Genomic DNA, 25,742 nt, shown 5'->3' on the forward strand with positions numbered 1-25,742 from the left:
AGGGATCAAGTGCCTCGCCCAGGGTCATGTAACAGATCAGCGGCAGGCCTGGCCTGCTAACCCACGAGTGGAGGTAGAATGAAATGTACATTCAGCGGATCAGTTCTCTCCCTTTCCCAGCCCACCTGCCCCTTGCCCATACCCCAGGTAGGGAGCTGAGGCTGGCTTGTTTGATGCTTTTAATATCATTATTTGTGTTACACGATACACAACCAAGGATGATGGTCAATACTGCGATGGAAATGTTAAAAAAAAAATATTATACACGGCTCATGTCTTCCACACACCTTCCTGGAAATAAATTAGTGAGCACGGAGAAACCTGGCTGGGTGGCAGCCAGAGCTGAGGGTAAAGGGAGTGTTAAGGCAGTATCTACAAGGGGGAATGGTGGCAGGGGGCAAGCTAAGGCCTCGATTCCTCCCCTCCAACCTTCCAGACAGGGGAGAAGGGAACCACGCACTCTCCCTAGACCCCAAAGGTGCTGGCTGCCAGCTTCCTACCTCTCTCCACCACTCCTACACTGCCTCGGTCAGAAGCACTTGCCTGCCAGGGGACTAGGTATATCCTGTAGGGAGCGAGCTTTCCCCTGGTTCCTCAGGGCCAGAGGTTGAGCAGTAGGCCAGAGTCACACAGCAAGTCATTAGCAAAGGCAGCAGTCTAAATGAGCCCTTGTGGGTGCCCTGCCCAGAAAAAAAGAGGTACCCATGTTCTAGAAGGGGGAGTTGAGGAGCCCAGGGTGGTGGTGGTGGTAGTAGGAGGCTTGGTTCTGGGGCCCAGATGATGGGGGGTAGGGATGCTGACCAGGGTGGGCGAGATGGGCTCAGATGGGGGCCCTGCAGGTGCCTTCTGTGTCCTTGCCTCCTTCGGCATTTTCTCCTCATCTCGGCAGGGCCCTGGCCTGGTGGAGGCAGGGGCAGGTTGGAGGAGTTGAGGGTGGAGAGCTGCACCTCCACACCTTGGAGTTGGCAGCCCTGGGCATGGTGCAGGTAGAGGTGCTGCCCTTTTAAGCCAGCAGCCTTATTCTCTCTTCCTGCCCTCTCCCCCTTCCAGCTCCCACCCGCAGGAAGAGCCAGCAGGGAGTGGGCTGTGGGTTGTCCTCCACAGGCCTGCAGCATGTGAGTGGTATAGATGAGTGTGGACACACCAGCACGTGTGGGGTGTCAGCATGGAGGAATGGGGAGGGTACACTCTGGCCCTGGGATATGGTATTTGTGGGGCATAGACCTGAGCAGTCTTAGTCTATCTGTGCTTTTGTTTTTCTTCACATGGGGGCTGGTCTATATTGCCCAGTCCCAGGGGAGGGCCTTGGTCGCCTCCTCCCTCTTGATTTTCATCCTCAGCTTTTCTGGCACCCCCTCCCTGCAACCAGCAACAGTGGCAGAAGCAGCAGTACACACATTCTGACTCATAGACTCCCCATATAGCTACACACACAATAGATAGCCCCCACACACATTCACAGACACACACACGTATTCACAAATAGATCCGCATGTACTCAGACACACACAGGTCCCGTAGGAACTTCCCCTCTCCTTTCTACACAGACGTAAGACTCAGAAAGCCCTCTAGGTGTACTCAAAGACACACAGAGACCTCCTGTACACCTCCACAGAAATTCCTGTGAAAAAATTCCTTCAGGTTTGAAAGGACCTTAAAAATAATTTCAGATACTGCTCATTTTATGGTGAAGGAAACTGAAGACTGGAGAACCCAGGTGGCTTGTTGAAGATCATAGAGAGATGGCAGAGCTAGGACCAGAACCCAGGCTTCTGACTCCCAGTCCTGGGCTCTCATCCACTGCACTGTGGATGAGCAGCCTCTCACACTGTTAACAGACCACACAGTCACTTCCCCACCCTGGACACTCACACCCATGACAGAAACAGACATCTGGAGAGACAGACACACACCCTGACAGCCTCAGGCACATACACATTCCGCCAACCTCTCCCTACCACACACATGCAGCCACTATATTCTCCTAAGCTTGCTTCCTGGAAGATTCTTACTGGCAAGCAGCGTCCAGAATCTTGGGTTGGAGTGAGATGGGAACGGGGCATTCAAGGCCAGCCTTACCTCCTCCTTCCAGCCTGTGACAGAGACCAGTGAACAGAGTGTGTGTGGGGGGAAGTTGGCAGAGAGATAGATGCATTGGTTAGGGACAGCTGAGGACAGATCATAGCACCCCAAACTCTGGCCTGGCTCTAAGGCCCACCTTACCCTCCCTTACAACTCAGAAAGCAAGGAAGGGGGTGAATGGGGCAAAGAGAGGGAAGAGGGCAGTGATCCGATGGGTGGGGGCGATGTCCGGCTGGGCAGCTTTGCCAGGCTTCCCATCTGGAGATGAGGGGAGACACGCAAATAGGTATATGGGCCGGCAGGGGGCGCGTGGAGCGGGCTCCGAGGTGCTGGGCCCCGCCCCCACTGCCTTGGGCCTTTCTCCCTCCAAGCCCCTTTCCCTGTCAGGCTGGGGCTGGGGGGTTCATGGCTTCGCTAGGGTGGGGCCAAGCCCTGGCTTTGTGATCCCTCCCCCATTCATTACTGTTGGCTTCCCTGCCGTCCAGCTCCCCCTCTCCCGCACCAGACTGCAGCTTTGGAGAGGGGGGCAGGGTGCTGGGCGAGGTCCCCCAAGTAACTGAACAAACAGCCCCCACCTCTCCTCAGCCCCCGGGGTGGAGAGAGACCCGGTTTTGGTTTCTCCGGCTCCATGAACACACAGAGGTACACGTCCTACCATAGGAGGAAGCAATGACTGTTACGAGGTTGGCGGCTGTAGGGGCGCGGGGGCCCGGGGCAGGTGGACGAGCTGGGGTGGGATGGCCCCTGCCCTGTCCAACCTGGCCCGCGGCGGCCCCGCCCCGGGAGGCCGCGGCGGCCCGCCCGCTACTGAATGTGGCAGGCGGTGGAGGACGTGGCCTGGCAGCACATGCAGGTGGGGTTCACGGACTTGGGGGGAATGAGGTCCAGGTCCTCGTCGTCGGGGATCTCGTCTAACCGGTAGCCGTCCTTCAGCAGCTGGATGTTCAAATCTTGATTGATCTGCTGTAGACAAAGGGGAGGGAGGCTCGAGGCGATCCAGAGGCACGACCCACGCCCGGGCCGCATCCCCAGGCCATCCGCGCCCAGCCTGTCCCATCCCAGGTCTCTCTGAAACCCCAGGCTTCGCCCCTCCTCAGGCCCCACCCTCAGTTCTGGCCTCACTTTCTTACAGGCACATCCTTACGAGGCCCCGCCCCACTCCAGACCCCACCCCATTCTACCGACAACTTCCCACCTTAGGTCCTGCCTCTGCTCGGCCCTGCCCCTATTTCAGGCCCTCCCTCACAAGGTGTCACCTATATTTCACACCCCAGTCTATTTGAGAGCCCTGCTCCAACCCAGGGCCCAAGCCCCGCCCCTAACCATAAGGCCCCGCCCCCGTGGGGATCCGCCTAGCTTTGCCCATTGCTCCTCTGGGGCGAGATTCGGCGCTGGCCTCACCCCTTCCCCTAGGTGGAGGTGGGCCTGCTCCGCTGTGTCTAGGGCGGGAAGGGATGGGGCCTCACCTCAGCAGAGGAGTAGCCAGAGGAGGAATATCTGGACATGTCAAAGTCATCATCGCTGCGTGGAGGAAAGAAGACAGAGAGGAAGTGATTCCGGGAAACTAAATAGAAAGCTCCCTGCACCCTCCCCCATCAGTCAATACCCCACCCCTCCCCCACGCTTCCAAATAAACAGCACGATCTAAACAAAAACTATGCTTGCTGTGCAAATGCAGTTTTAAGACAGGTTCCTTACCCCCACCCCCCTTCTAAATAAATTGCCACCCTTAACCTCCTTCTAAATAGAGCTGCTACTCTCTTGCCCTCATCCCTCCACCTTTTTATCAGGCCCAAATCATCCTGGCTTGTTGGGTTTTCCTAAAGTCCAGGTCCATCGGGGTGTGTTCCCAGCAATAGGTCCCTTCCCTTAGAGGGTGCAGAGCATTAAGCATCGCACCAGGGCCCTTTCTAGGGGCAGCCATTGGATCAGTTGTCCAGGCCAGCAGCAGACTGCACCAGTGCCCTTTTCCTCTCTCTGCTCCCCCCCACCTCCAGGTACAAAATTCCATTCCCTGAGGGATTCACCCTCAGAGAGCATCTGGCTGTCTGAGGAACACCCCAATTCTAACAATATAGCAGATGTGGCCTGTACAGCTCATTTGGATGTTCACATGCTTCCTGTGGCTTGCCCAGCTCCCCCAGGGTCCCCGTACACACCTGTCTGTATCAAGAGCTACCAGTGGCTTCTCGTCTGGGCTCTGGTCAAGAGAGGAGTAGCCTTTATTGGGGACGACCAGCCTGGGTGGAGAATTTGGGGGATTGGATTGGCAACTGGAGCACACAAACCTGGCAAGGAACTGGGTAGGGCCCTGACCCCTCCACCCCCCTTGGATCCTGTTGAGACTCTCCTCTCACAGAGGAGCTGGGCCTGAGGAAGGAAGGAAGAGAGGGAGGCTCAGGACCAGCCGAGATAGCTGCTGACTGGTAGGGTCCGGGAGGGGCAGAGGGTCTTTACCTTGTCCGGGCCATAACGTTGTTCTTCTTGGGCTGCTGGTTGACGGGGCTACCCATACTGCCATTCTTCAGGGAGCCCTTCCGGGCCAGCTCCCGCTGCTTCTCTGCAGGGGAACGTGGGAAGGAAGCTGTGTCCTGCCCCAGGGCCACCCTACCTTACTGCTCAGGCAGCCTGGGCTGGGCCTCCATTGTGAAACCCCTTGCTTTTCTAGGAACTGAGGCAGGGATCCCAACTCCAGGCCCTCCTGCTTGGTGGAGACAGTACTTGGCCCTGCACAAGCCAAGGCAGATAGTGAGGGGCAACAGGAGGAGGCTGACCCCTGTCTATGAGGAGCTGTACTCCCATGTGGGGCAGTCGGTGTGTGCTTGATGCCAGAGAAAGGCTAGAGAAGGAGAGAGGGGCAGAAGGATGGAGCAGTCAGGGCTTCCTGCAGGTGACAACTTGAGCTGGAGAGAGGAGGGCATTCTAGGAAGGAAGGATAGTGTATATAAAAGTGCATTTAGAGGGGCTGGCCCGGTGGTGTAGTGGTTAAGTTCGCATGCTCCACTTCGGCTCCACTTCGGTGGCCTGGGGTTCGCAGGTTCGGATCCTGGGTGCGGACCTACACAGCACTCATCAAGCCATGCTGTGGGGCATCCCACACACAAAATAGAGGAAGATTGGCATGGATGTTAGCTCAGGCGCAACCTTCCTCAAGCAAAAAGAGGAAGATTGGCAACAGATGTTAGCTCAGGGGCAATCTTCCTCACCAAAAAGAAAAAGGAAAAAAAAAGCATTTAGAAACGAGCATAATAAATGTGGATCTGGATGGGATGGAGGGCTGAAGATGGAAGGAAGTCAGGTTGGAAAAGTAGGATACATTTATTTGGTCATTCACTTATTCAACAAACATCTGTGTCACCAATCATGTCTCAGGTCCTGTGCTAAGGGGCTGGGGGGCTCCCTCTGATTACAAACTCAGAGCATGAAGGCTTTGAAGGTCAGAGAGGTGAGTTTGGGATTATTACAGAAGGAAAAGGAGCCACTTAAGGTTGTGGAGTGGGAGGGGAAGAATGGGGCTGGCAGCGTAAGGGGCAGGAGGCTGGGGGAGCCCCTCTGGCTATACTTCTGACTCTTCTGCCAGCCTCTGAGTTCTCCAAGGCTCCAGAGCCTACCAGATTCAAGCAGCTGGCCACCAGGTGGCCCACTGCCTCGTGTGTGGCACTGTTTCCAGTAGCCATAGCTGCCTGGATCCTGGAGGGGGCCCACCCACCCTCTCCTACTCATCTGTAATAAAGCCCAGAGGTAGGAAAAGGGACTGTTGGTGGAGAGGGATACTAGGGGAAAGCTCTCACAAAACAACCATGAACTCCAGAGAGGAAGGACGGGGTGGACGTTTCCAGCTACTGGGACTTGGAATTTCCCCTCGGCTCCATGTCTCTGCCCCTCATCTCCCAGTCTCTGCTCCTCTTTCTTTGCCACTGCTCATCTGACTCTTCCAGTTTTTCCCCAGCCTCTTTCCAGTAGGCAGCAGCTGCCATTACCACGCCAAGCCTCTAGGGGGTGCAATTTGCCTTAAAGTTCCTGGTGGTTATTTTCTTGAGTGCAACAGGGACAAGGCTGTGAATTTTCATGAGGAGCTTTGGTGGTAAAATAATGAGGAGGAAAAAAGTGTTACTTTAAAAGCATGTTGGAATTGTTTAAAATTGTGAAAAAATGCAAACTTTAAAAGCATGTTGGAATTGTTTAAAATTGTGAAAAAATGCAAACAATAAACTGGCAAAGCCAAACTACAAACTACTATGCAACCATTTAAAAGAATGAAGTCATTCTCTGCATACTGGTATTGGAAGAGGTTCCAAGACATTAAGTGGAAAATGAAAACAAAAACAAAAAAAGTTTCAGAAAATGTGTACAGTATGATACCACTTATGTTAAAATACAAAATAAAACTAGAAAAACTAAAAAAGCTTGGAATGATTATCCCTGGGGAGGAGAATGTGATGGGAAAGAGTAAAGGAGAAGTTATACTTGTTAAAATACTTGTATTGTTAAATTAAACAAAAAAAAAAAACAAATAAAACTGGCTGCAGTTTGAGTCTAGTGTCTTGGGAAGATGAATAAATTCCACTGAGAGATGCTCTCTTGTTTAGAAAACAGCCTGAAGGGCTCCCTGGATGTGGTCTGGAAGGAGAGAAGCAAGGTAAAAAAAAAAAAAGCTGAATAAAAGAACAGGACCGTGAAAAGGAGTCCTGGCAGGTGCAAAGGGAGAAGGATGTACGATAGATGGGAAAGTGCTCTTAGGATGAGGAGGGGTCCAGTATTTGGTGGACAGCTGGAGCCTGACAGAAAGATGAACAGGAAGGTGGCAGGGATGACAGAGGAGTTTGAAGGATAATGATGACTTGTATTTAATTGTAAATTCTTTCCTGGATGCACTGTGTTGTAACTTCTCTTCACAAAACCAAATTTTTAGTAGAAGTCTGTTATGTACGGCAGCCTTCGCTAAGTGAAACTCTGGTCCCTGAAGGGTAGGGCACTGTTTGTGGGAACAGCATTGCAGGAGTGAGGGGCAATGGCCGGGAGCCATGGGGCTTTAAAGGAGAATAAACTGACGCTGGAGTGGACATGAGATAAACACCCAAGGAGAGGTGACCCTGGAAAGGGGGGAGATATTTGGGTTTCCTAAGACAGGAAGGGGAGGGCTCCCCAAAATGAGCCAACCAGGCCCTGAGATCTCCCGACAGGCTGAGGCAGGAATGGGGAGAGGGGCTCAGCTTCTTGGCTTTGGCCCTCATTCCTTTCTACCCTGAGACATAGCAACTGACACCCACCTCAAAGGCAGCTTCCTCTCAGCCTGGTCCAGTGTTTGATGGCACTTCCAACCCTCTCTCTGGGGTTCCATGCTTTTATCCCTGCAGCTATCCCCTGGAATACCTAGAGCCTTCTTGGCCTCAGAGATGCCTCCTAGAGTTTTGGGCCCTGCAGAGAACTGTAACTTCCCTCGTTGCTTGCAGGAGATAAGGTGCCTGGCAGTGCCAATGACTTGGTGACTTGAGTCTTGGAATCACCTAGCCTGAGTTGGTTTATTTGTGGCACCTCGTTGCAGACCCAGCCCAGAGCACCTTGTCCACTCCCCACATCTCCCTCACCCCCCAGACACACTCACCCAGCTTCACTTGGAGCGGGGATGGTTTGTAATTCATGGCTACTGACTCACCCTCCCGGGCGTCACAGTCTCCGTCTGAGATGGAGGCGGCGGCTGGGTCCTGCGGGAAGAAAGCAGAGAGACTGGGATTTGTTAGGAAGTGAACACAGCGGGCTGCTCTCAGCCCTGAAGCTGGCCTTCCCACCTGTCCTTTGGGCCTCTGGGGGTATTCGCCCCTGGCAGCAGGCAGGAGATTCAGGGAGGGAGGGGCAGACCTGCCCGCCCTGGGAGGAAGACCGTGAGCTGAGTGTAAGACCACTTACACCCACTGGTGTCTGTCTTCAAAGTCCTGTGCAATCCAGCCTCTCCCAGAAAGCCCACCTCAATTCCTTAAACCCACAGGACCTCCTTCTCCAACCTCCCGTATTAGTTGCCCTGCTGCTAGTGCCCTTCCTGTGTACTTGTTTGGAAAGATCTTTCTAGGTTCCTGTGAGTTTAAGTCTGGTTTAAGGTCAGAGTCAGTGCTCCCAAGATATGCCTTCTCCTTGTTTCCCCAGCACTGGACAGGTCTCGTCACAGGATCCAGAGAACTGACTGGCCAAGCCAGGCCAGACTTCAAGGCTGCAGCCACTGGACAAAGAGTTCTCATGAGGCCTTCTCCATTTCACAGATAAGACCTAAGGAGTGTCTCCTGGGAGAACCTGAAAGGGTGGCTGAGTATGCAAATAATGACAAGTCAGCTGGCGGCTAGTTGGTCTTGTGCTGCTTACTAATCCAGCCTCACTATTTGCTCCAAAACACCCCAAACCTCTGCTACAAGATCCAGGGCCCTGGGCCACCCTGCCTCAGTCAGTTGGAAGGGGCTGGAGTCACTCACATTCTCCCTGAGAAACTAATGACCAAGCACTGACATGGGTGCTGCCATCCTAGGCACCTGCTCAGACCACAGTGGTAAGCCCAAGGTCTGAGGATTGCAGAGTGGGTCCAAGGCTGTGCCTGTTCTGCCTCTGGGGATGCAGAGAGCAGACACAGGCAGGTAGAAAGCTCCAGGACTGGCCCCACAGTGTCATCTGAGTGGCTGCTGGTGATCTAGCAAGGGAAGGATATATAACCATTATGGTGGCCTCTGCTCCTTTTAGAACGAGGCAGTGGGAATGAAAACACGCTTGTCACTAAGAGGAAAGGGAAAAGTCTAGAATGTTTGGGAGGGAAATCCTGGCTTTACCTGTATTCCTTCAGGCCATCCAGAGTGCAATGCCCTGGGTGGGCTGTGTTGCCATAGTGGTTTGTGAGTTCCTGAGGGTAGAACATGGGTCTCTGTCCTCTGCCCTGATTGCCACTTTAGCTGTGGTTGCTGCAAACCTGTTCAGTCCTCATCCTCTGCCTCCCTGGTGCAGATCCTCCTTGGGAGACTCCTTACTGCCAGCACCTGTCCCTGCAGCTGTGGAAAAGCAGGCCGCTAGTGGCCCTCACGTGCCTCTTTGCAGCCAAAACAGCCTCGCAGGCGCTACCTGCAGGGGATGTGGAGACCTGACAGCTGGGCTCTGGCTTTCCCCTTAGGCCACAGGGAGGGCTCACTCCCAAAGCAGCCTGTGGGAGAGCTTCTCAAAGAGTAAAGTCCATAAACGTGCCTGTGGGACCCTACCAGGGAAGCATGAGCACATGTCCAATTTCCTTAGTCACATTACTTTTTCTGTAGTATTTGTCACATGGCACACATACCACATCCATTTGGAAATGGTTTCTTCCCCTGGCTTTCAGGACACTTGTGCTTCTTGGGTCATCTTGCCTCTTTGACCATCATTTCTGTCTCCTCTGCAGGGTCCTGCCCACAGCTCTCCTCTCTCTCCTTGGGGAACCCTGATGTCTCCTACAGTTTGGATTAATATGTTTATACTGGTGACTTCTAAATCTATGGCCTTCCAATCACACATCTCCTCCATAACACTCCACCCCATCCATCCCATGAGAGTGGTAAGCCTCACTGTCCTTTCCCTGGGGCTGACTTTAAAAACACAAGGCCTCAGGCATTTGGGGCTAACTTTTCCTCCTCAGTGCAGATGATTTCATCAGAGTTTCTTCTCTGAAGCTAGAGGTACTGGGTGGCAATGGGAACATTGGAGGGAGACAGTGCAGGAAGGATGGGGCCTGGGTGGCAGCTGGAAAGCTGTAGAGAAACTCCGGTCACAGGGACCCACATGTGGTTTTGAGGCCATTGGGCAGGTCCTGGTGGCATTTGATCCCTAAGTGAAACTGCCAGTCCCTTAGGGTCATTGAACCAGGGTGCAAAGCCCTAGACTGAGAGGCCCCTTCCAAAGCCCACCATTCAGCATCTCCCATCACTGTCCATGATAGAAGGCCACCTCAGTGGCAAGAACAAAGGTCTCTGGCACTGTACCTGCAAACTCAAGCCTTTACCGTGGGCTTCCTGTATGTCTTCCCTGAGAAACGCAGCCAGTGCACCATGAGCATCACATGGAAATGTAATCAGGGAGATTAAATGTGAAATATTCATGAATATAAGTATCAGAGAGGAATCCAGGCAGAAGGAAGCGTCTGGCTCCAAGAAATCAGGGAGAATTTAAAATGCTCCCCAAGGACATTTGACGGAGTTAGCTAGATCCGGGAACTAGAGCGGGGATTAGCAAGATTATTAATAAACACTCAGCAGAGACAGACATTGAAATGCATCTCTAATAGCAGCCCATGTTTCTGCAAACCTTCAAACAAGTTCTCCACAGACTGCAGAAATGATTAATAGCCCAGCCTCACTGTTTCTGGGACAGGATATTTAGGCTAATGGCCAGCGCAAAGCCAATATAACTAGAGGAAGGCAAAAGTGCCAGAAGAATTCTGGGAGTTAGTCTGGCCCAGTGATTTTCATTAAACTGTGTTCCCTGAGCCCTGTGCCTTGGGTGGGGCTGAGTGTGAGAGGGGAGAAAAAGGAGGGGTCTGGCTTCCCTTCAACCAGAGTAGATCCACTTTTATTTCATGTACATATCAGCCTTTCCACAAGATTTTTGTTGGAGAAAGTGTTCTGTTGCTTAAAAAGAAAAAAAAGGTTAAGTCCATTGATTTAATCCCATCTGGTCTTTAAAAAATATTTTGTTGTGGAAACTATTAGACTTACACAAAAGTAGAGAAAACAATATAGTGAGATCGTGGGTACCTAACACCAGCTTCAACAAATATCAACTTATCAACCCATTCTGTTTATAAATACTGACTCCTCCACTTACTAGCTGTATGAACTGGGCTTCAGTTTCCTCATTTGGAAAATGGGACTAATACTAATACCTATGTCAAAGGTTCTTGTGAGGCTAAAATGAGGTGATATATGTAAACACTTAGAATAGTACATATTGAGCACTGTCTCTGTGCTAGCTCTAAACTTGTTATTAGTACAGGTTCCATGAGGCCCATACAATCATGGGCAGTGTGCCCTGGGAGTGACTGGCCCACAGCTGCAGCCTGGTACCACACAGGCTGGGGCCTGGTTATGTGGGATGTATCTGTGGAAAAGGTGCTCCCTCCAGAGGGTGAGGAGGGACCTGACCAGCGGGCATCCTGCCTGCTCTCTGTGTCCTCACTCCACTCTGCTACATTTCCCTCACTTATTGAACAATGGTAGGCCTGGGGCTTGTAAAGATAACAGAAAATGGGCCCATCCTTAAGGAGCTTCCAGTAATTATCCATAAAGGTAACAAGAGCCACAGAAGAGGGAAAGGGACAAAGAGAGGGTGGTCAGAGAAAACTGCACAGAGGAAGACACTTGAAAAGATCTCAGAACATCAGTTCACCAGTTAGCTTAAGAGGAAGGAGGAAGGACATTCAGGGAACATCTGCAAAGGCTCAGAAGCATGAAACTAGCACTGCATATTCAAGGAACAGTCAGTATTTTGCTACCGTTGAAACCTAGACGGTATGATGAAAAGTGGCAGGGAATAAAGTTGTGGGGTTGGGAGGGCTCAGCTCATGGAGGAGGATGGGCCTTGATTTTGCTCTTTACTCAGAAGATAATGGGGAGCCAACAAAGCCTTAAGCAGGAGAGTAACATGATCAGATTTGAGATGGAGAAGGACCCTCTGATAACCATGTAGAAGACGGATGGCAGGGGACTGAGTCTGGAGGTAAGGACAATGAGGAAACCACTACAACAGTGCCAGCAAGAGATGACAGGGACCTGAACTAAGCAGAAGCAGAAGATAAAAGGACAAAAAGGAGGATGTAAAAGAGGAGGAGTGGCAGACTTTAGAGATAAAATGTAGAAGGTGGAGTCCATACATACCTGATTTTCTGTCTGTAGTAACTGGGAAAGAGGTACTAATCACTAAGACAGACAATGCCGGAGGAGGCATAGCTACATTGCCAGGGAAAGCCAGATGAGTTCCACTTGGGACATGTTGAGTTTTGAAGTGTCTTTTGGACACCCAGATGATATCATTAGTCAGTAGGATTTGAGGTTTGGGATCTCAAGAAAGAGGTGTGGGCTGATGGTGATGGAAGCCACAGAGGAGAATAAGCTCTCTCAGAGAGAATGAGCAGAGAAAAAAGATAAGAAGCAAGAATAGAGCCCTTGGGAACATTAAACCTTAAGGGAATGACTGGAAGAAGGAGACTGAGTAGGAGCAGAAAGACGAGATGTAGGAAAAGATCTAGGAAGCCATTCAAGTAGAGTTTCAAGGTGGAAGAAATCAACAGTGTCAAATGAACAGATGGGTCCATAAGATAAAGACAATATTTAGAAATAAGGAAGTCATAGGTGGCTGCAGCAAACACAGTTTTAGTAGAAGGGTAGGAACCAGATTATAGAAGATTTAGGAGGGAAAAGGAGATGAGGAAACAGAGACAGTGAACACAGGCACTTCTTTCAAGGAGCCAGACAGAGAGGGGAAGGAATGAGAGTGAATGACAGACAGAGGGAGCTTTGGAGTTGATGGATTTCTTTGGAACTAGGGAACACCTGACCACTGTCCTAGATGAGGGGAAAGAAGCTGGGTAGAAAAGGAGATGTTTGGGGCTGGCCCCGTGGCTTAGCGGTTAAGTGCGCGCGCTCCGCTGCTGGCAGCCCGGGTTCGGATCCCGGGCGCACACCGAGGCACCGCTTCTCCGGCCATGCTGAGGCCATGTCCCACATGCAGCAACTAGAAGGATGTGCAGCTATCTACTGGGGCATTGGGGGGAAAAGTAAATAAATAAATAAAAAATAATAATTAAAAAAAAAAAGAAAAGGAGATGTTTGATGGGTCATAGTCTTTGAGGAGACAAGAGGAGATGGAACCAGAACCTTGGACCAGAAGAGGAAGGTTCCTTACTGAAAATGGAAAGGAGGTGAAGATGAGTGGGGGAGGCAGATTACGTGGAGGCAGAAAGGTGGGTGGAAAGTTTAAAAAGTTCATTCCTAAAAGCCTAGCTAGGTAAAGGAAGAGGGTGAATATTAACAGGTTGAGGAAAAGAGGGATACCTGGTAGCTGGCCAGGAGTGGAAAGAGATCAGACTGGCTGGGCTCCCAGCTACAAATCCTTATCTTTCACCCACCCTTGATCTCAGCGCCAGGATCAAAGGCGCTCTCCGTGGTGCTGAACAATTCTGCCTTTGTCTTGTGGACTGAACATGGATGATTCAGGGTAGAGACAATATTCAATTTTAGCTTTCCCACAGGAAAGATAACCTCTGTCCTCACTTCCAAGCACTTATTCTCAGGAAGATGGAAAGTGAAATGGATTTAGAATGAGGTATGAAGAGGCAAAGTGCTTGTACCAACTTTATCTAATCTTTCTTCACTGAACACACTTGAATTTTCCTCTAGTTTTAGGAGGGAGTGGGCGGAGGCAGTTTTCAGTTGTGAAATGCTGAAAGGCTACCTCTGGAATAGAGTCATATATGTAGCCTGTTCAGTCCTCCCGGGTGAAAGCAGGAAGCTGGACAGACCTAGAGCAGAAACAGGACCAGGAAGAAGGATAGTGCTGATAAGGAAACAGGAAAGCAGGGAAGAGCTGGATCTCAGGCCACTCTCTGACACGTGGGCACAGCAAGATAGAGCATCAAAGACCAACTCTGTTTCTGTCACAATTTGTCCAGAGGTCAGATCAGAAACTACCAGGGGAGGGGCGGGTGGTCCACCTGTTCAGGGTTATGCCTCTTCCCCCACTCTCTTGGCAGTGGGGGGGAATAAGCATGTTTAGATATCATATTTTAGAGGGAGATCCAGAAAGTACAACTCAATGCCTTTATGTCCAATGTCCATGGCTGGGCAGAAACCTAACCTCCTGTCCAAAAATATTTGGTAGCAGCCTAGGCATTGGTTAGACCTCTCTACTTCTCTACAGATGGCTGTTCATCCAGTCTCTAAGGCATTCCTATCAGTCTCTGACTTCACACCTCAATATGAGAATCATTTGACCAATGACAGCTCTTAATCTTGGTATGACTTGAAGTCCTGAGTCCCACTTCCTGAGTCTAATTGTTGAGTAGCTCCCACTTTTATTCCCCACCTTTGCTTCTCTAGGATTTCTCCAGGAGGTGCCTGCATGCCAGGCAGTTAGCTAGGACTTCTATCCTTTGGGGACATATTAAGACCCTTAGGGGTCTCACTAGGAGGGAAGGACAAAGACCTCTTACAAGGGTAAGGTCTTTGGGGGAGATCTGGAGGAGAATTGGGGAAATATAAGGAAGACAGTCTCTCCAAATGTTGTTAGTGGCTCTTACAAACTGGGGAAGAAGAACAGAAAAGCTGGAGAAAAGTCTGTGAAGCCCAAATGTGGGAAAGGGGGCAGAGGATCCTGCCTAGCTCAGGGTGGCCTCTCTTGCCAGTGTAAATCTCCTCAATCTTTTAGATTTTTCTCTAAAAGAACACTCAATTCAAATAAAGTCAACACACTGAGTGTCCACTCTCTTTCAAGCTCTGGACTGAGTGCTGGAAGCAGAATGTAGAGGAAAGTACTCTTTTGTACGCACTACACTTCTGCAGAGCATTTTGGGACAAAGTAAAGTTCACTGAAAAGAAGTAGAGAGCATTCTATGTTAGGGCTAGAGTTTGAGAACTCAGATTGGCTCTATGAGTAGCTGAGGATTTTCCTCTCCTTAAACAGCTCCTAGGATAGAATTCACTACCATAAATAAGCACCACCAAACTTTAGTATCTTTGTGGAGGCTGTCACTGGGAGAACCAAAATGGAGGAGGGTGCTGCTGACCCCAGGCCTAGTAACAACTGTAGCTATGGCAAGTTTAGTAGATTTTTCTATTATAAACTAAAACATGCTAAAAAAATTTTTAAAGTTATCTTTAGTTTCACCACCTTGAGCCAACTTCTGTTAATATTCTAGTATATTTGAGTCTTTTGTTTGCATTATAGTAGCAACACTTGGGTTTCCCTTCTCTGAGAGCTGGTGCTCCCATCCTCATGGTCACAGGGATGGGCCTCCAGGTACCATGTTGGTTCTGTATGGTCCTACCCCTGCTTGGACCAGGTGGAGCCAATCAGTCTCCCCCAGAATTGGGAAGTGGCACTAAGAGGAGGTGTAAAGCTCAAGACTGTGGACTAGGCAGCAGAGAAAGCCATTGGGTAGGGACACAAGAATAAAGCTGATGTTCAGAGAGAAGCAAACATAAGACAGAGAGAAAGTGCTCCCTAGGTTTCAGGCTCTGGTTCTAGAGCCTGCCCTACCCTTCCAGGGCTTGATTACATGCCTGCCCTTAGACAGTATGAGAAACTCTAGTGTCCTTACAGCCTAGTCTCCTTTTTAGCTTAAACTAGCTTGAGTTGGATTTTGTTACTGTAACCAGAGAGTACCAACTAATACATGTGTATAGAACATTTAAAGAAAAACACACTGTATCTTATAGTCTGTATTTTTAAAAATCAGTATTAGAACATAATCACTCCATATTTTTACATAGTTTTTGTAACCATCAGTTTAATGGCTGCATAATATCCATAGAGAGAATGTACAATAACTTTTTAACCATTCACTTATTTTGGACATTCAGGTTGCCTGCAATTTTTCACTATTATAAATAATACTACACTGAAATCCATATATATTACATTAAGATCATTTCCTAAATCAAATAGAATTACTAAGTCAAAAAGCATGAGCGCTTTTAAGATTCTTGATACATATTGCCAAACTGTTTTCCCAAAGGATTGTTCCAATTTACAATGCCTCCAGTCATGACTGAGAGTTATAGCTGGTTTTTAATATTTTATTTTTCAATGTGCCAGGGAACTTCAGGTCATCACATATATCCATCATCTTCCAAGAGAGCTCTGCTCTAGTCCTTATTTATCTGGTTCCCTCTGGGGAATCTTCTTTCAAAGAATAGAATTCCCTCTGGGCATCATCTGCCAGACAATATACTCCTGACTTGAGGCCACCAATTAAGAACAAAAGGAGGGAAGACTGTTACACTGAAGCGTGGGAAAGGTTCTAAATGGAGCACTAGTACTGCTTGGTAGCTGGCCACCATGCTTCAGCTGGTCCTGGGCCTGTGTCAGCATGTCAGCCGGAGGAACCCTGACTGCAATTGCAGAGCCAGGAGGCAAACCTCACAGAGTCTCCTCTGCTTTCAGACTTGGAGCGGGAGAATTAACCAAAATGGCTCTGGAGTTATCCCAGTGGGGATGGCAGCTCCTACTCCCTTACCCATTATTTAATTTTCAAAAATAGCTCAGAAACAGGGAGAGGACAGAATGGTGAAAGATATGGAGCTAGCACTGGGATGACAAAGAACTGGATTCATTTTTGAAATGGGGAGACAAGGAACCAGCGAGTTTTTGAAAAGAAAATTTAGAATCCTGCTTTGCCTTCTTCATGGGTAGGACTGCTTGTCCTAGATTGAGGTTCTGCTATTCATTTCCCATTCCCACTCACCTGGAAACCTATGACCAAAAAGCATTCGTTTGGGAGATAAGACAGATACCTCAACTCAGGGACACCCAATGTAGCAGCTGTGGCTTGGGGGAAGCCTGTGCATAAAGGCCTAGAGGACAAGCCTCATGACCCAGGAGGTAGGAGTCAGAGCCAGAAATCAAGAAACCTTGGTTCCTCTGGGAGGCCTGGCTTGGCCTACCTGCTTCATCCCCACCCTTAAGCTCATCTCCTGAGTCAGATGTTGAGGAAGCTCCTGCCTTACCTTGAACCACAGAGACATAGGTCTTCACGTAAAACTTCACAAGATCTTTGAGCCCCACATCCTGCTGTCCCCACCCCCCCATTTCAACCTCTTTAGGGAAAGACCACCTCACCTAATGGAGGAAGGGGTGAAGGTGTAAAGTTCTTTAATAATAGATCAACAATGGTTAAAATGGTAAATTTTATGTCATATATATTTTACCACAATAAAAAAATGGAAAAAAAAAAAAAAGATTGACTGCAGGGCTTGAGGCAGAAGGAGAAGATGGTGTGAGGGTGGGTGGTGGAGAGGAAGCAGTTCCTTTTCCTTTTTTTTTTTTCCCTCCTCAAATCCCCAGTACATAGCTGTATATTCCAGTTGTAAGTCCTTCCAGTTCTTTTGTGTGAGCCGCTGCCACAGCACAGCTACTGACAGATGAGTGGCGTTGCTCCACGCCCGGAAATGGAACCCAGGATGCTGAAATGGAGTGTGACGAACTTTAATACCTAGGTCATCAGGGCTGGCTGCCTTCTCCTCTTTTTTTATTCAGGTTCAGCCAATACAGACTTTGGGGACAAGGTCTGTCACAGGAGAGGGGAAATGATTCTAAAATCAAGGGAGCTGGAGAGGCTGAGGGATTCTGGATTGAGTTTCTGGGGGCCTTCTATTCAGGGTGCTCCTAAGGCAGGGCCCAGAGGAAAAGAAGAAAAAACCAGATGTTCGGGGCTAACAGAGCTTTAGGGAGCATGGTCCAGAGGATCTTTCAGTTTCCTTCCAGGATGTGGATTCCAGTTCTCCAAGGTAAGGAAGGAGGCACAGGACACTGAGGAGAAATGCTGCCCAGGAATCGATAGAGGGCATTTGGTTGGAGGGCCCTTGAGACTGGTCCCTCAGCCCTGCATGTGGTAGGAAGCTGAAGCAGAAGAAATGTCAATGGACACTGACGTTTGGAGTGGGGCCAGACTGACTTCTAGATCCTCATCAAGATCCTGGCCCCAAATCTCATTTAAGGAATTTTGGTAATTTCAATTATTCAAGGGACTGAGACTGCCCTGTACTGGTTCACAAATCTTTTGGACTCCTTGATTTCCCAAGATAGCAAAGTAATAATCTGGTGGTCTATGGGATGCCTTCACAGAGCTGCCATCTCTGGTCCCTTTCCTCTGGCCTTGGAAGAGTAAAGAGCCACTTACCTGCAATGGACAATGGATTCAGAGGGCAGGTATCAAATAGCTTTTCCCCTCTGTGGCATTTCCTGCCCCTGCCCTTCCTCTCCATTTCAGCCTGTTCAAACTCTCTAACCTCCACTATGCCTGGCAAGCACGACTTTTTGGCCAGAGCAGTCTCCTATTCTTTCCTTTCTGTCATCCCAATAATTAAACATCAGTGAGCTCACCACTTGTTAAAAAAACTTGATATTCACTGAACACCAACAAAGCGTGGGCAGGGAACAATGTACTTTGGGGAGGGAAAAACACCAAGAGCCGGATCTTGCCGAGAAGACTTTAGTCTAAAGGTGGGGAGATGATAGGCACACAAATTAGCTTATTTAAGGCAAGGAGAGAAGCATGAGAGACAGCAGTGCATGACGGGTGGTGGGAACACAGAGGAGAGAGTGATGGTGGCAGAGGTTTGTTATCCTCCCTCTCATAGAGGGTCAGGCCTGGGCAGGAGCAGGTCACCAGGGGCCTGGCTATTAGGTTGCTGGGTACTTTGGCAAGAGGGTGCAGAGCAGTGACAGGTGAGGCTCAGCCCCAGGGCCAGAACTCTCATCTTAGTACTTTTAGTTGCTGCAGCTGCAATCAGGCATTCAGTCCACCCCATTTCTAGGGGGTCAAGCACAGCGGGCCCGGTCCTTACCACTGAGATGCACAAACAACTCTCCCAAAGAGAACGGTCAAGAGGCTCTAGGTGGGTGGCTGGGAAGTGTTTTTATTGGGAAGGCAAACAGGGATTCAGAGTCCTATGAGTGCTCAAGAGAGAGATATGGTGGCTCTGGTGAAACAAACTCCTGCTGCCTCCAACCAAGCCTAGGGCCTGTGGTCACTCTCCCCAGGCCTGCTTTGTGTAGCAGAGAGGTCAGAGACGGGAAGGGGATGGCTAACCCCACAAAGGCTTATGAACCCCCATCTGAGTTTCCAAAGAAAAGTTAGTTCTTCAAGTGTGTGTGGCAGTGTGCATGTGTGTGTGTGTGTGTGATGTGTGTGCCAGTTGGTGGTGGAAGAGTAGGGTAGATTCTAGCCTAGCACAAGCTCAAGGCAAGTTTTCAGCAGTGAAGCCAGCCAGTTTCTGGTTATGCATCTCTCCAGGGAAACAATATGCATCTGCTAAGCTAGCTGGTCCTGGGGTCCCTGCTGGAGGGTCTCCCCAGGCTCAGGGTGGTAGAGCCTGTCCCTGCCCATCTGTCACTCCCTGGCTGATGCACTGACATTGACTGGCTAACTCAAGGGTACAACCTCATTCCCAAGGGATCCACAGGAAGGGGTCCTGAAACAACAAATAACCAACATCGACCCAAAGAGCCCCTACAGCTCTGCAGCCCACACCCCTGAGGAATATCTCCTTTGCTCTGACTATACACCCCCCACAGCTCCTCCCCACCTGTGCAGCCTTCACCTCTTCTCGACAGCTCTGACACAGCTGCACAGCCTACATCCCTCTGCACCTTCAGAACTTACCTATGTCCCTCTAAGATGGTGCATCTTAAACATTAATGTGCATACAAATCACCTGGGGATAGTGTTTAAATGCAGATTCGGATTCAGTAGGTCTGGAGTGGAGCCCGAGTATATGCATTTCATACAAGCTCCCAGGTGATAGCAATGCTCTTAGTACACGGACCACACTTTGAATAGCAAAGCTCTAGGCCAGCCCCTCTACACCCACACCATCCCCAGGCAGCCCCTCAGAGAGCCCTCCGCCTGGGCCTTAACCTAGTTACATTATTAGTACCAAGCGAGGACAGTGGTTTGGTGCGGGAGGAGGAAGGAGGGACTTAGCAGAGAGCCCTGGCTGGGCCCAGGCAGGGAGCTGTTCAGAGCAATGTAGCCCAGGTGTGGTTCTTCTGGAATTCATCAAATCATTTAGTTAATATCGCTTGAACACCTGCTATAGGTACAGCTATGGTGCTTGTTGCTTTACATATATTATATCATTTAATCCTCCTAAAAGACCAAGTAAGGACCAATATCATTCCCATTTTAAAATTGAAGAACCAGGTTGTATAAAGTAACATGTTCAAAGTCACACCTTGAAGGTGGTAGCACTAGGATTTGAATTTAATTTGCTCATTTCTTATCCCCCAGTCCCTTTCAGAGACATGAGATAAAGTCATGAGATTAACACCACATCAGAATTACATGGCCGTGGAACTGCTGTCTTGTAAAGGAAGGCTGGTACTCGTCTAATCAGGTCTCCGGTCCTCAGCCCACAAGTGGAGCCCCTCTTTAGAAGATGGCATGGATGCTTTCTGATCACCAACTTCCTGCTCAATGAGTCCTCCACAGGAAGGAAATAGTGGAATCACTGAAGCAGTCAATAACTCAAAATGCAGAGAGAGAGAGAGAGATTGAGAGAATGACTGGCAGGAAGCAGCCAGCAAGAAAAAGCACTGGGAACTGAGAATGTTGAGCTCAGGAGAGAAAAGCAGAGGGCAGTACAGGAAAAGGAGATGAAAGAGTCTCAGCCATTCAGTGCTGGCCCCACATTTTAGGGGCACTTATATTCTAGGCACTGTGCTGGGTGCCACGAACCCAAAGATAACATGATCTCTGCCCATGAAGAGCTCAAAGGCCAGTGAGTAAGGCAAATGAATAAGCAGATGATTTCAATAATATGCCAAGTGCTAGAACAGAGGTTTGTATAGTGTTGTAGGTACACAGGATGGAAGCACCTATTCTACCTGGGAAATCAGGGAAGACTTCTCCAAAGAAAGCTGAGGCATGAAGGATGAGTGGAGGCAGATGTGAAGCAGATGAAGAAAGGCATAGGGAACAAAAAGAAAAGAAAGGAGTGGGGAGAAGATGTACATGACTATGCAGCAGGCAAGAGGAACAGCTCAATTTTGCTGGAGTGTTAAATGAGAGGGGTGAAGTGGCAGGGATGAGACTAGAATGGGAGGAAGGCTTAAAGTCATGAAGGGCTTTGTAAGCCATGCTCAGGGCTTTGGACTTTACCTGGAAATAATGGGAGCCATTGAAGGATTTGAAGCCCCTTGTCAGATTTACATAGATGATTACTCTGGGAGCACTGTGGAAAGAATGGGAAGGAATGATTAAACTGGAGGCTGGGAGACCAGGTAAGAGGCAGTGCAAGAGGTAATAAAAGCTTGAAAAAGGCAGAGTCAGTGGGCCTGGAGAAAAGGGGATGGAGAAGAAAAACATATTGAGGTCAAACTGCCAGGGCTCAGTGGCTGATTGGATCCGGGTTTGAGGGAAAGACTTAGGCAGAGTTTCTTCCTGATTCAGGAAGTGATGGGTGAATTGTGACGCCACCAAACAAGACAGAGAAACAATGTGAGTAAGTTCTAATGATTTTGTTTTGTGCTGGAGTGTGTGTATATCTATAAATGTGAAGGGCCTGAGGAAAGAACTTGGGGAACACCAATATTGAAGGGGTATGCAGAAGAAGACTGACAGCCATGGTCAGAGAGGCAGAGGACCAAGGAGAGGCTGGTGTCATCAATGTCTAGGAAGGACAAGGTTTTCAGAAGGATAATGTAAGATAAGAAGGAACCAGAACCAGAGTCCTGCAGGGGCTCTTACATGACGGGAGAGAAGGAAGATGGTTGAGGCTGCAGGAGAGCCAGTGGAGGAGGGCCAGCTGTTTGAAGACATCAGGAAAGAGCACTCAAGACACACTGTTTGTTCTCTGGTTTGCTGACATTTCAGCAAAAGCTTTATTTTGTTCTCAACAATTATGGGTCTGATCTTTGCGAGGCTTGAGACTCCCCACAGAGAGAAGCCCTCCAGTAGAGAAGTCCAGCCATGGTCCAGAGATCATGACAGGTCTGCTCTTTCTTAGGAAGTGTGGGCTGAAGGCAAGGGAGGTTGACCAGGGCCTGCCAATCTGGAAGGAACAGCAAGCCGAGGGGTGGTACTTGTCAAGTTCTGGCTATACCACAGGCCCCTGACTTAGCCTTGGATCATCCTTCCCAGGCAATGGCAAAAAGCAGCCAAGACTCTGGGCTGCTAGTCCTTGGGGCAGGAGGCCTGCACAGACCTAACAGGAGCAGCCTGGGAATCCAAGACAGAGGAGAGCAGCCTAATTGAGGTTTTCTAGAACCTGGAACACCTGCTCCACCAAACATGAACATCCAGCAGAGGCTCCACCGTGGAACCTATGCTCCAAGTGATCATGATTATGTGGTGATCATGATTTCTCACTTTAAAAACCTTCAAGAGGCCAGCCCTGTAGCGTAGCGGTTAAGTGGCGCCCTCCTCTGCTGGTAGCCTGGGTTCAGATCCTGGGCGCGTACCAAGGCACTGCTTGTCAAGCCATGCTGTGGCGGCGTCCCATATAAAGTGGAGGAAGGTGGGCACAGATGTTAGCCCAGGGCCAGTCTTCCTCAGCAAAAAGAAAAAAGAGGAGGATTGGCATGGGTGTTAGCTCAGGGCTGATCTTCTTCACACACACAAAAATAAAAACCTTCAATAATACTTTTCCCTAAAAACAAAGTAAAACTAAAGAATCACTTGACTTTTAATTATTAATCCATCCCTCAGGTATGGTAACAGAGTATAGTAAACTGCCTGTCCCTACCATGAGAAAAGTTAAGAAATGTGCAGTTGGAGTTGGGGTAGATCCTAGTTCTTCTGTCTCCTGCATGCAAACACGGGAACTTGTGGGTGAGCCGGCAGGGCCCTGAGGGCCGAGAAGCCAGCCTTGCACTAGGGCAGAGGACCGGCAAACTCAGTGAGGTTGGACTGACCTCTCCCAAAACCTGGACCTCGGGGGCCAACTGGATTTTGAAAAAATCATGTTTTGGGGATGAAGAGACTGTGTTTGGCTATTTACAAAAATAAGTCTGTAAATGCTGCCAGAGTTGAATGAACGTTTTATGCTATTTGATGCATTTGAAATAACCCAATAAGCTGAAATTTTTGCTATGAAAGACCTACTTGTTCTGTAGAGTTAAATCTTGGTTAAATCCCAGGCATCCATGACACCAGCCTCTCCTCGGTTAGAAAAGAGACTGAAAGTTCCCATGGTTCCTGGCAGGGGAACAACGCTTTCTCTTCACTCCACAACCTTGTAGCAGTCAGGTTAGTTACAAGGCCTCAAATCTGGGCCTCGAGAAAGCACCGAATAACATTTCCTGGAGTATTTTGGCTTTTACATGGACATCTAATTTCACAGGCAGTAGGAACCTGCCTTGTTCACATTATGACTCCCACTCTGCCCCCTACTCCCTTCTATCTTTCACTCCAATGGAAACCTGAGTGTTGGATCCTCAGTGATTTTATCCTATTCCAATGTTTAGGAGAGTAATTTTCAACTCCTTGTTACATCTAGGTGGGACTAAGATGAGTTCTCTCTCTAAATATAGGAGAACTGATGGTCTACGGAAAGAACCCGAAAATCCCAGATCCCAGTCTACGGTCAACCTGGGGCTGCTCTGGATTCTCAGAGAATTTTGCCACCCACTCCCCTCTGGCCCAGCTCCAGCTAGCTGCAAATTGTCTGGATCGAGCTGCTTCGACACACTGATGCTATCAGCCTTGCAGTGCCTGGAGCATGCAGATAGGAACAGGCAATGGCGCTGTCTCACCAGACGTAGTAATGTAATTTAGTTTCTGAAATCCAAGTATAAAATGTTGAAAGCAGACTTTTTTTAATCTACCTCAGGAGTGGAGTGATGGTGTGGAATTCCCAGCAGAAACATCTAAATAGGGAAATGGCTTCGGTCGTGTATTAATAAACAGTTCAAAGCAATGGAAATATGTAAGAGAGGATTTGTAGGGAAAGTAAGTGCCTAGTCTTGCTCGCTCCTCCCTCCCCGCTTCTCCGAGCTGTGCTGCCAGGTGAGGACCACTCCATTTGTGTGAACCCCAGCCTGGGGCTAGAAGCGCATCTCCTGAGCATTCCTGTGAGAGTCCCTTGTGCTAGGGAGACAGAACAGGCCCCAGCCTTCCCTGGGGACATGCCATGGCAGTTTGGGTGGGTTTCAACTAGCCCTTTTCTTGAAAGGAGTTATTAAGACCTTGGTGAGCAAGAAGAATGGTGGCAAAGAAGCAGTCGCTGTCACTTCCTTTTCCCCAGCTCATCTCGTGCACTTCTCCCCCAGCTGACTACACTTTGCATCACTGGTCCTCTTTGCTCCTGACGGAGCACCAAGATCCTTCCCACCTCATGCTCCCCTCTGGCTAGATCTTACTGGTCCTTCAGGCCTCGGCTGACACGTCACCCTTTAAAAGAAGCTTCCCAAGAAAACCAGGCTAGGTTACGTCCCTCCATCGTCCCCGCAACCCCCATACATTTCTTTCATGTACTTATCAAATTTTACTTAAATGATTATTTGTATAATTTATTTGTTTAATAAATGTCATGAAGGCAGGGACCATGCCTGTCTCCACTATGTCCTCCCAGGGCCTAGGACAGAGAATGAAGGGTCATAATCTGATAAGAGACAAACAGATTGCCTTCTACTTGGTTTGAAGCCACAGCAAAGATCTTTCTGTAACAGAGAGGTGGCAAAAGGCTGGTGCTCTGCCAGTCTGTGCCCGGGCCCTGTCTACTGGTGTCCCAGATAGATATCGCATTGTGTGCTCTTTGTAGGGCCACTTCATCTAGGTAAGCCTCTGGCCAGTGGCTAAAGATTGCCTTCTAGGAACTTGTTTTGGAGAACAGCCAAAACAGGAGCCCCCAGAACCCTCACTCACTCGCTTACCTGAAAGCTTGGCCTAGTTAAAATGCCACTTCAGGTCCATGGCCAAAGCAGTAGCTCAACTCCAGGCCACCTTTTTGTGGGGACTGACCCCCAGCTGAGAAGACACAGCTCTCTGTGACTCAAGGGCCAGGCTCAGATTTTGCTTGCAGATATACACTCCCACCATCAAACAAGTAAAGCCCAACCCTTACTTTCAAGTATTAGAGGAGTGGGCAGCCAGCCTGGAATCCAAACCATTGGAAAACCCTTTGAAGGGAGACAGGGGTGAGGCTGCTCTGATCCTCTGTTCAAAGTGCTTTCTAATAACGTGGGGCCTGCAGCCATGTCTACCAGGGAGTGAACCACCCACGGCAGGGGAGCTCTTGGGAGTTCAGATATAAGGGCAAGGAGACGGCAAAGGAAAATGCAAGAAACCTCCTTGAACAGTAAACACAACCTCTGGCTGCAGAGTAGGGCCTGTGGATTCCAGTTTTCCCTGTGAACTGCACAGGCTTTGAGAGTCTAGATAGGTCGTTTCGCTCTCTGAGCTCCCAGGTCTGTTTTTATTCAGGCCCTGAGATTCTAGAAAGCCTCCAGGGCAGAGAGTAAATGAGTTGTCCCAGGTCAATGCCAGATGGCAGCCCTGGGATTAGGATCCATGGGCTCTTCTCTCCAGCCAGCTGCTCCCTCCGCTGAGTCCTGAACTGTTTCTTCTTCTGAATGCTCAGGATTGTATTCAATTTAGTAAGGTTTGTGGTCACATAATCACTGCTCCTAAATCAAACAATGACTACAGAGCATCCGCTGTGAGGAAGGCAAACATGGGGCACCTTTGCCCCTGAGAGAACAGGCCAAAAGCAAGCTCTGGCTGAGGTTAGGCCTGTTCTACTTGAACAAAATCCAACACAAACAACTCTCTTGGGATCTGGCAGAGTCCACATAGTTCTCGTTTTTTCTCCAGGCTTCGTCATGTGTCGAAAGCCTGTACTTAATCCCATAGTAAGGGCCTCTCCTGGGAGCTGGAATACACTGTTTCCAGAAGCAGGAGAGGGGCCAGGCTGAGGGACAGTCTGGATCCAGATCCTCTGAGCATC

At 49.4% G+C, this 25,742-nt stretch overlaps 1 protein-coding gene across 10 annotated transcripts in view; it reads right to left on the reverse strand.

Moving 5' to 3' along the window:
• Nucleotides 1-162: 162 nt before the first annotated feature.
• FAM219A (family with sequence similarity 219 member A) overlaps nt 163-25,742 on the reverse strand; it is a 51,049-nt gene continuing 25,469 nt past the window's right edge. For 3 of the 10 annotated variants that reach the window (XM_087444752.1, XM_004428342.3, XM_087444748.1), the window contains exons 2-6: nt 7,739-7,787; nt 4,540-4,642; nt 4,242-4,322; nt 3,549-3,603; nt 163-3,045 (exon numbers count right to left, since the gene is read on the reverse strand). In XM_087444752.1, coding sequence (XP_087300878.1) covers nt 2,887-3,045; nt 3,549-3,603; nt 4,242-4,322; nt 4,540-4,642; nt 7,739-7,787 — 447 coding nt within the window. In that variant the 3' untranslated portion in view covers nt 163-2,886. Of the gene's footprint in view, nt 3,046-3,548; nt 3,604-4,241; nt 4,323-4,539; nt 4,643-7,687; nt 7,788-25,742 lie in introns of all 10 variants that reach the window. The other 7 variants (XM_087444750.1, XM_004428340.3, XM_087444745.1 and 4 more) reach the window with 3 other exon arrangements.

Source organism: Ceratotherium simum, chromosome 20, assembly GCF_057802395.1.
Source record: "Ceratotherium simum simum isolate JZ-2026a chromosome 20, ASM5780239v1, whole genome shotgun sequence".
NCBI classification, from domain to species: Eukaryota; Metazoa; Chordata; class Mammalia; order Perissodactyla; family Rhinocerotidae; genus Ceratotherium; species Ceratotherium simum.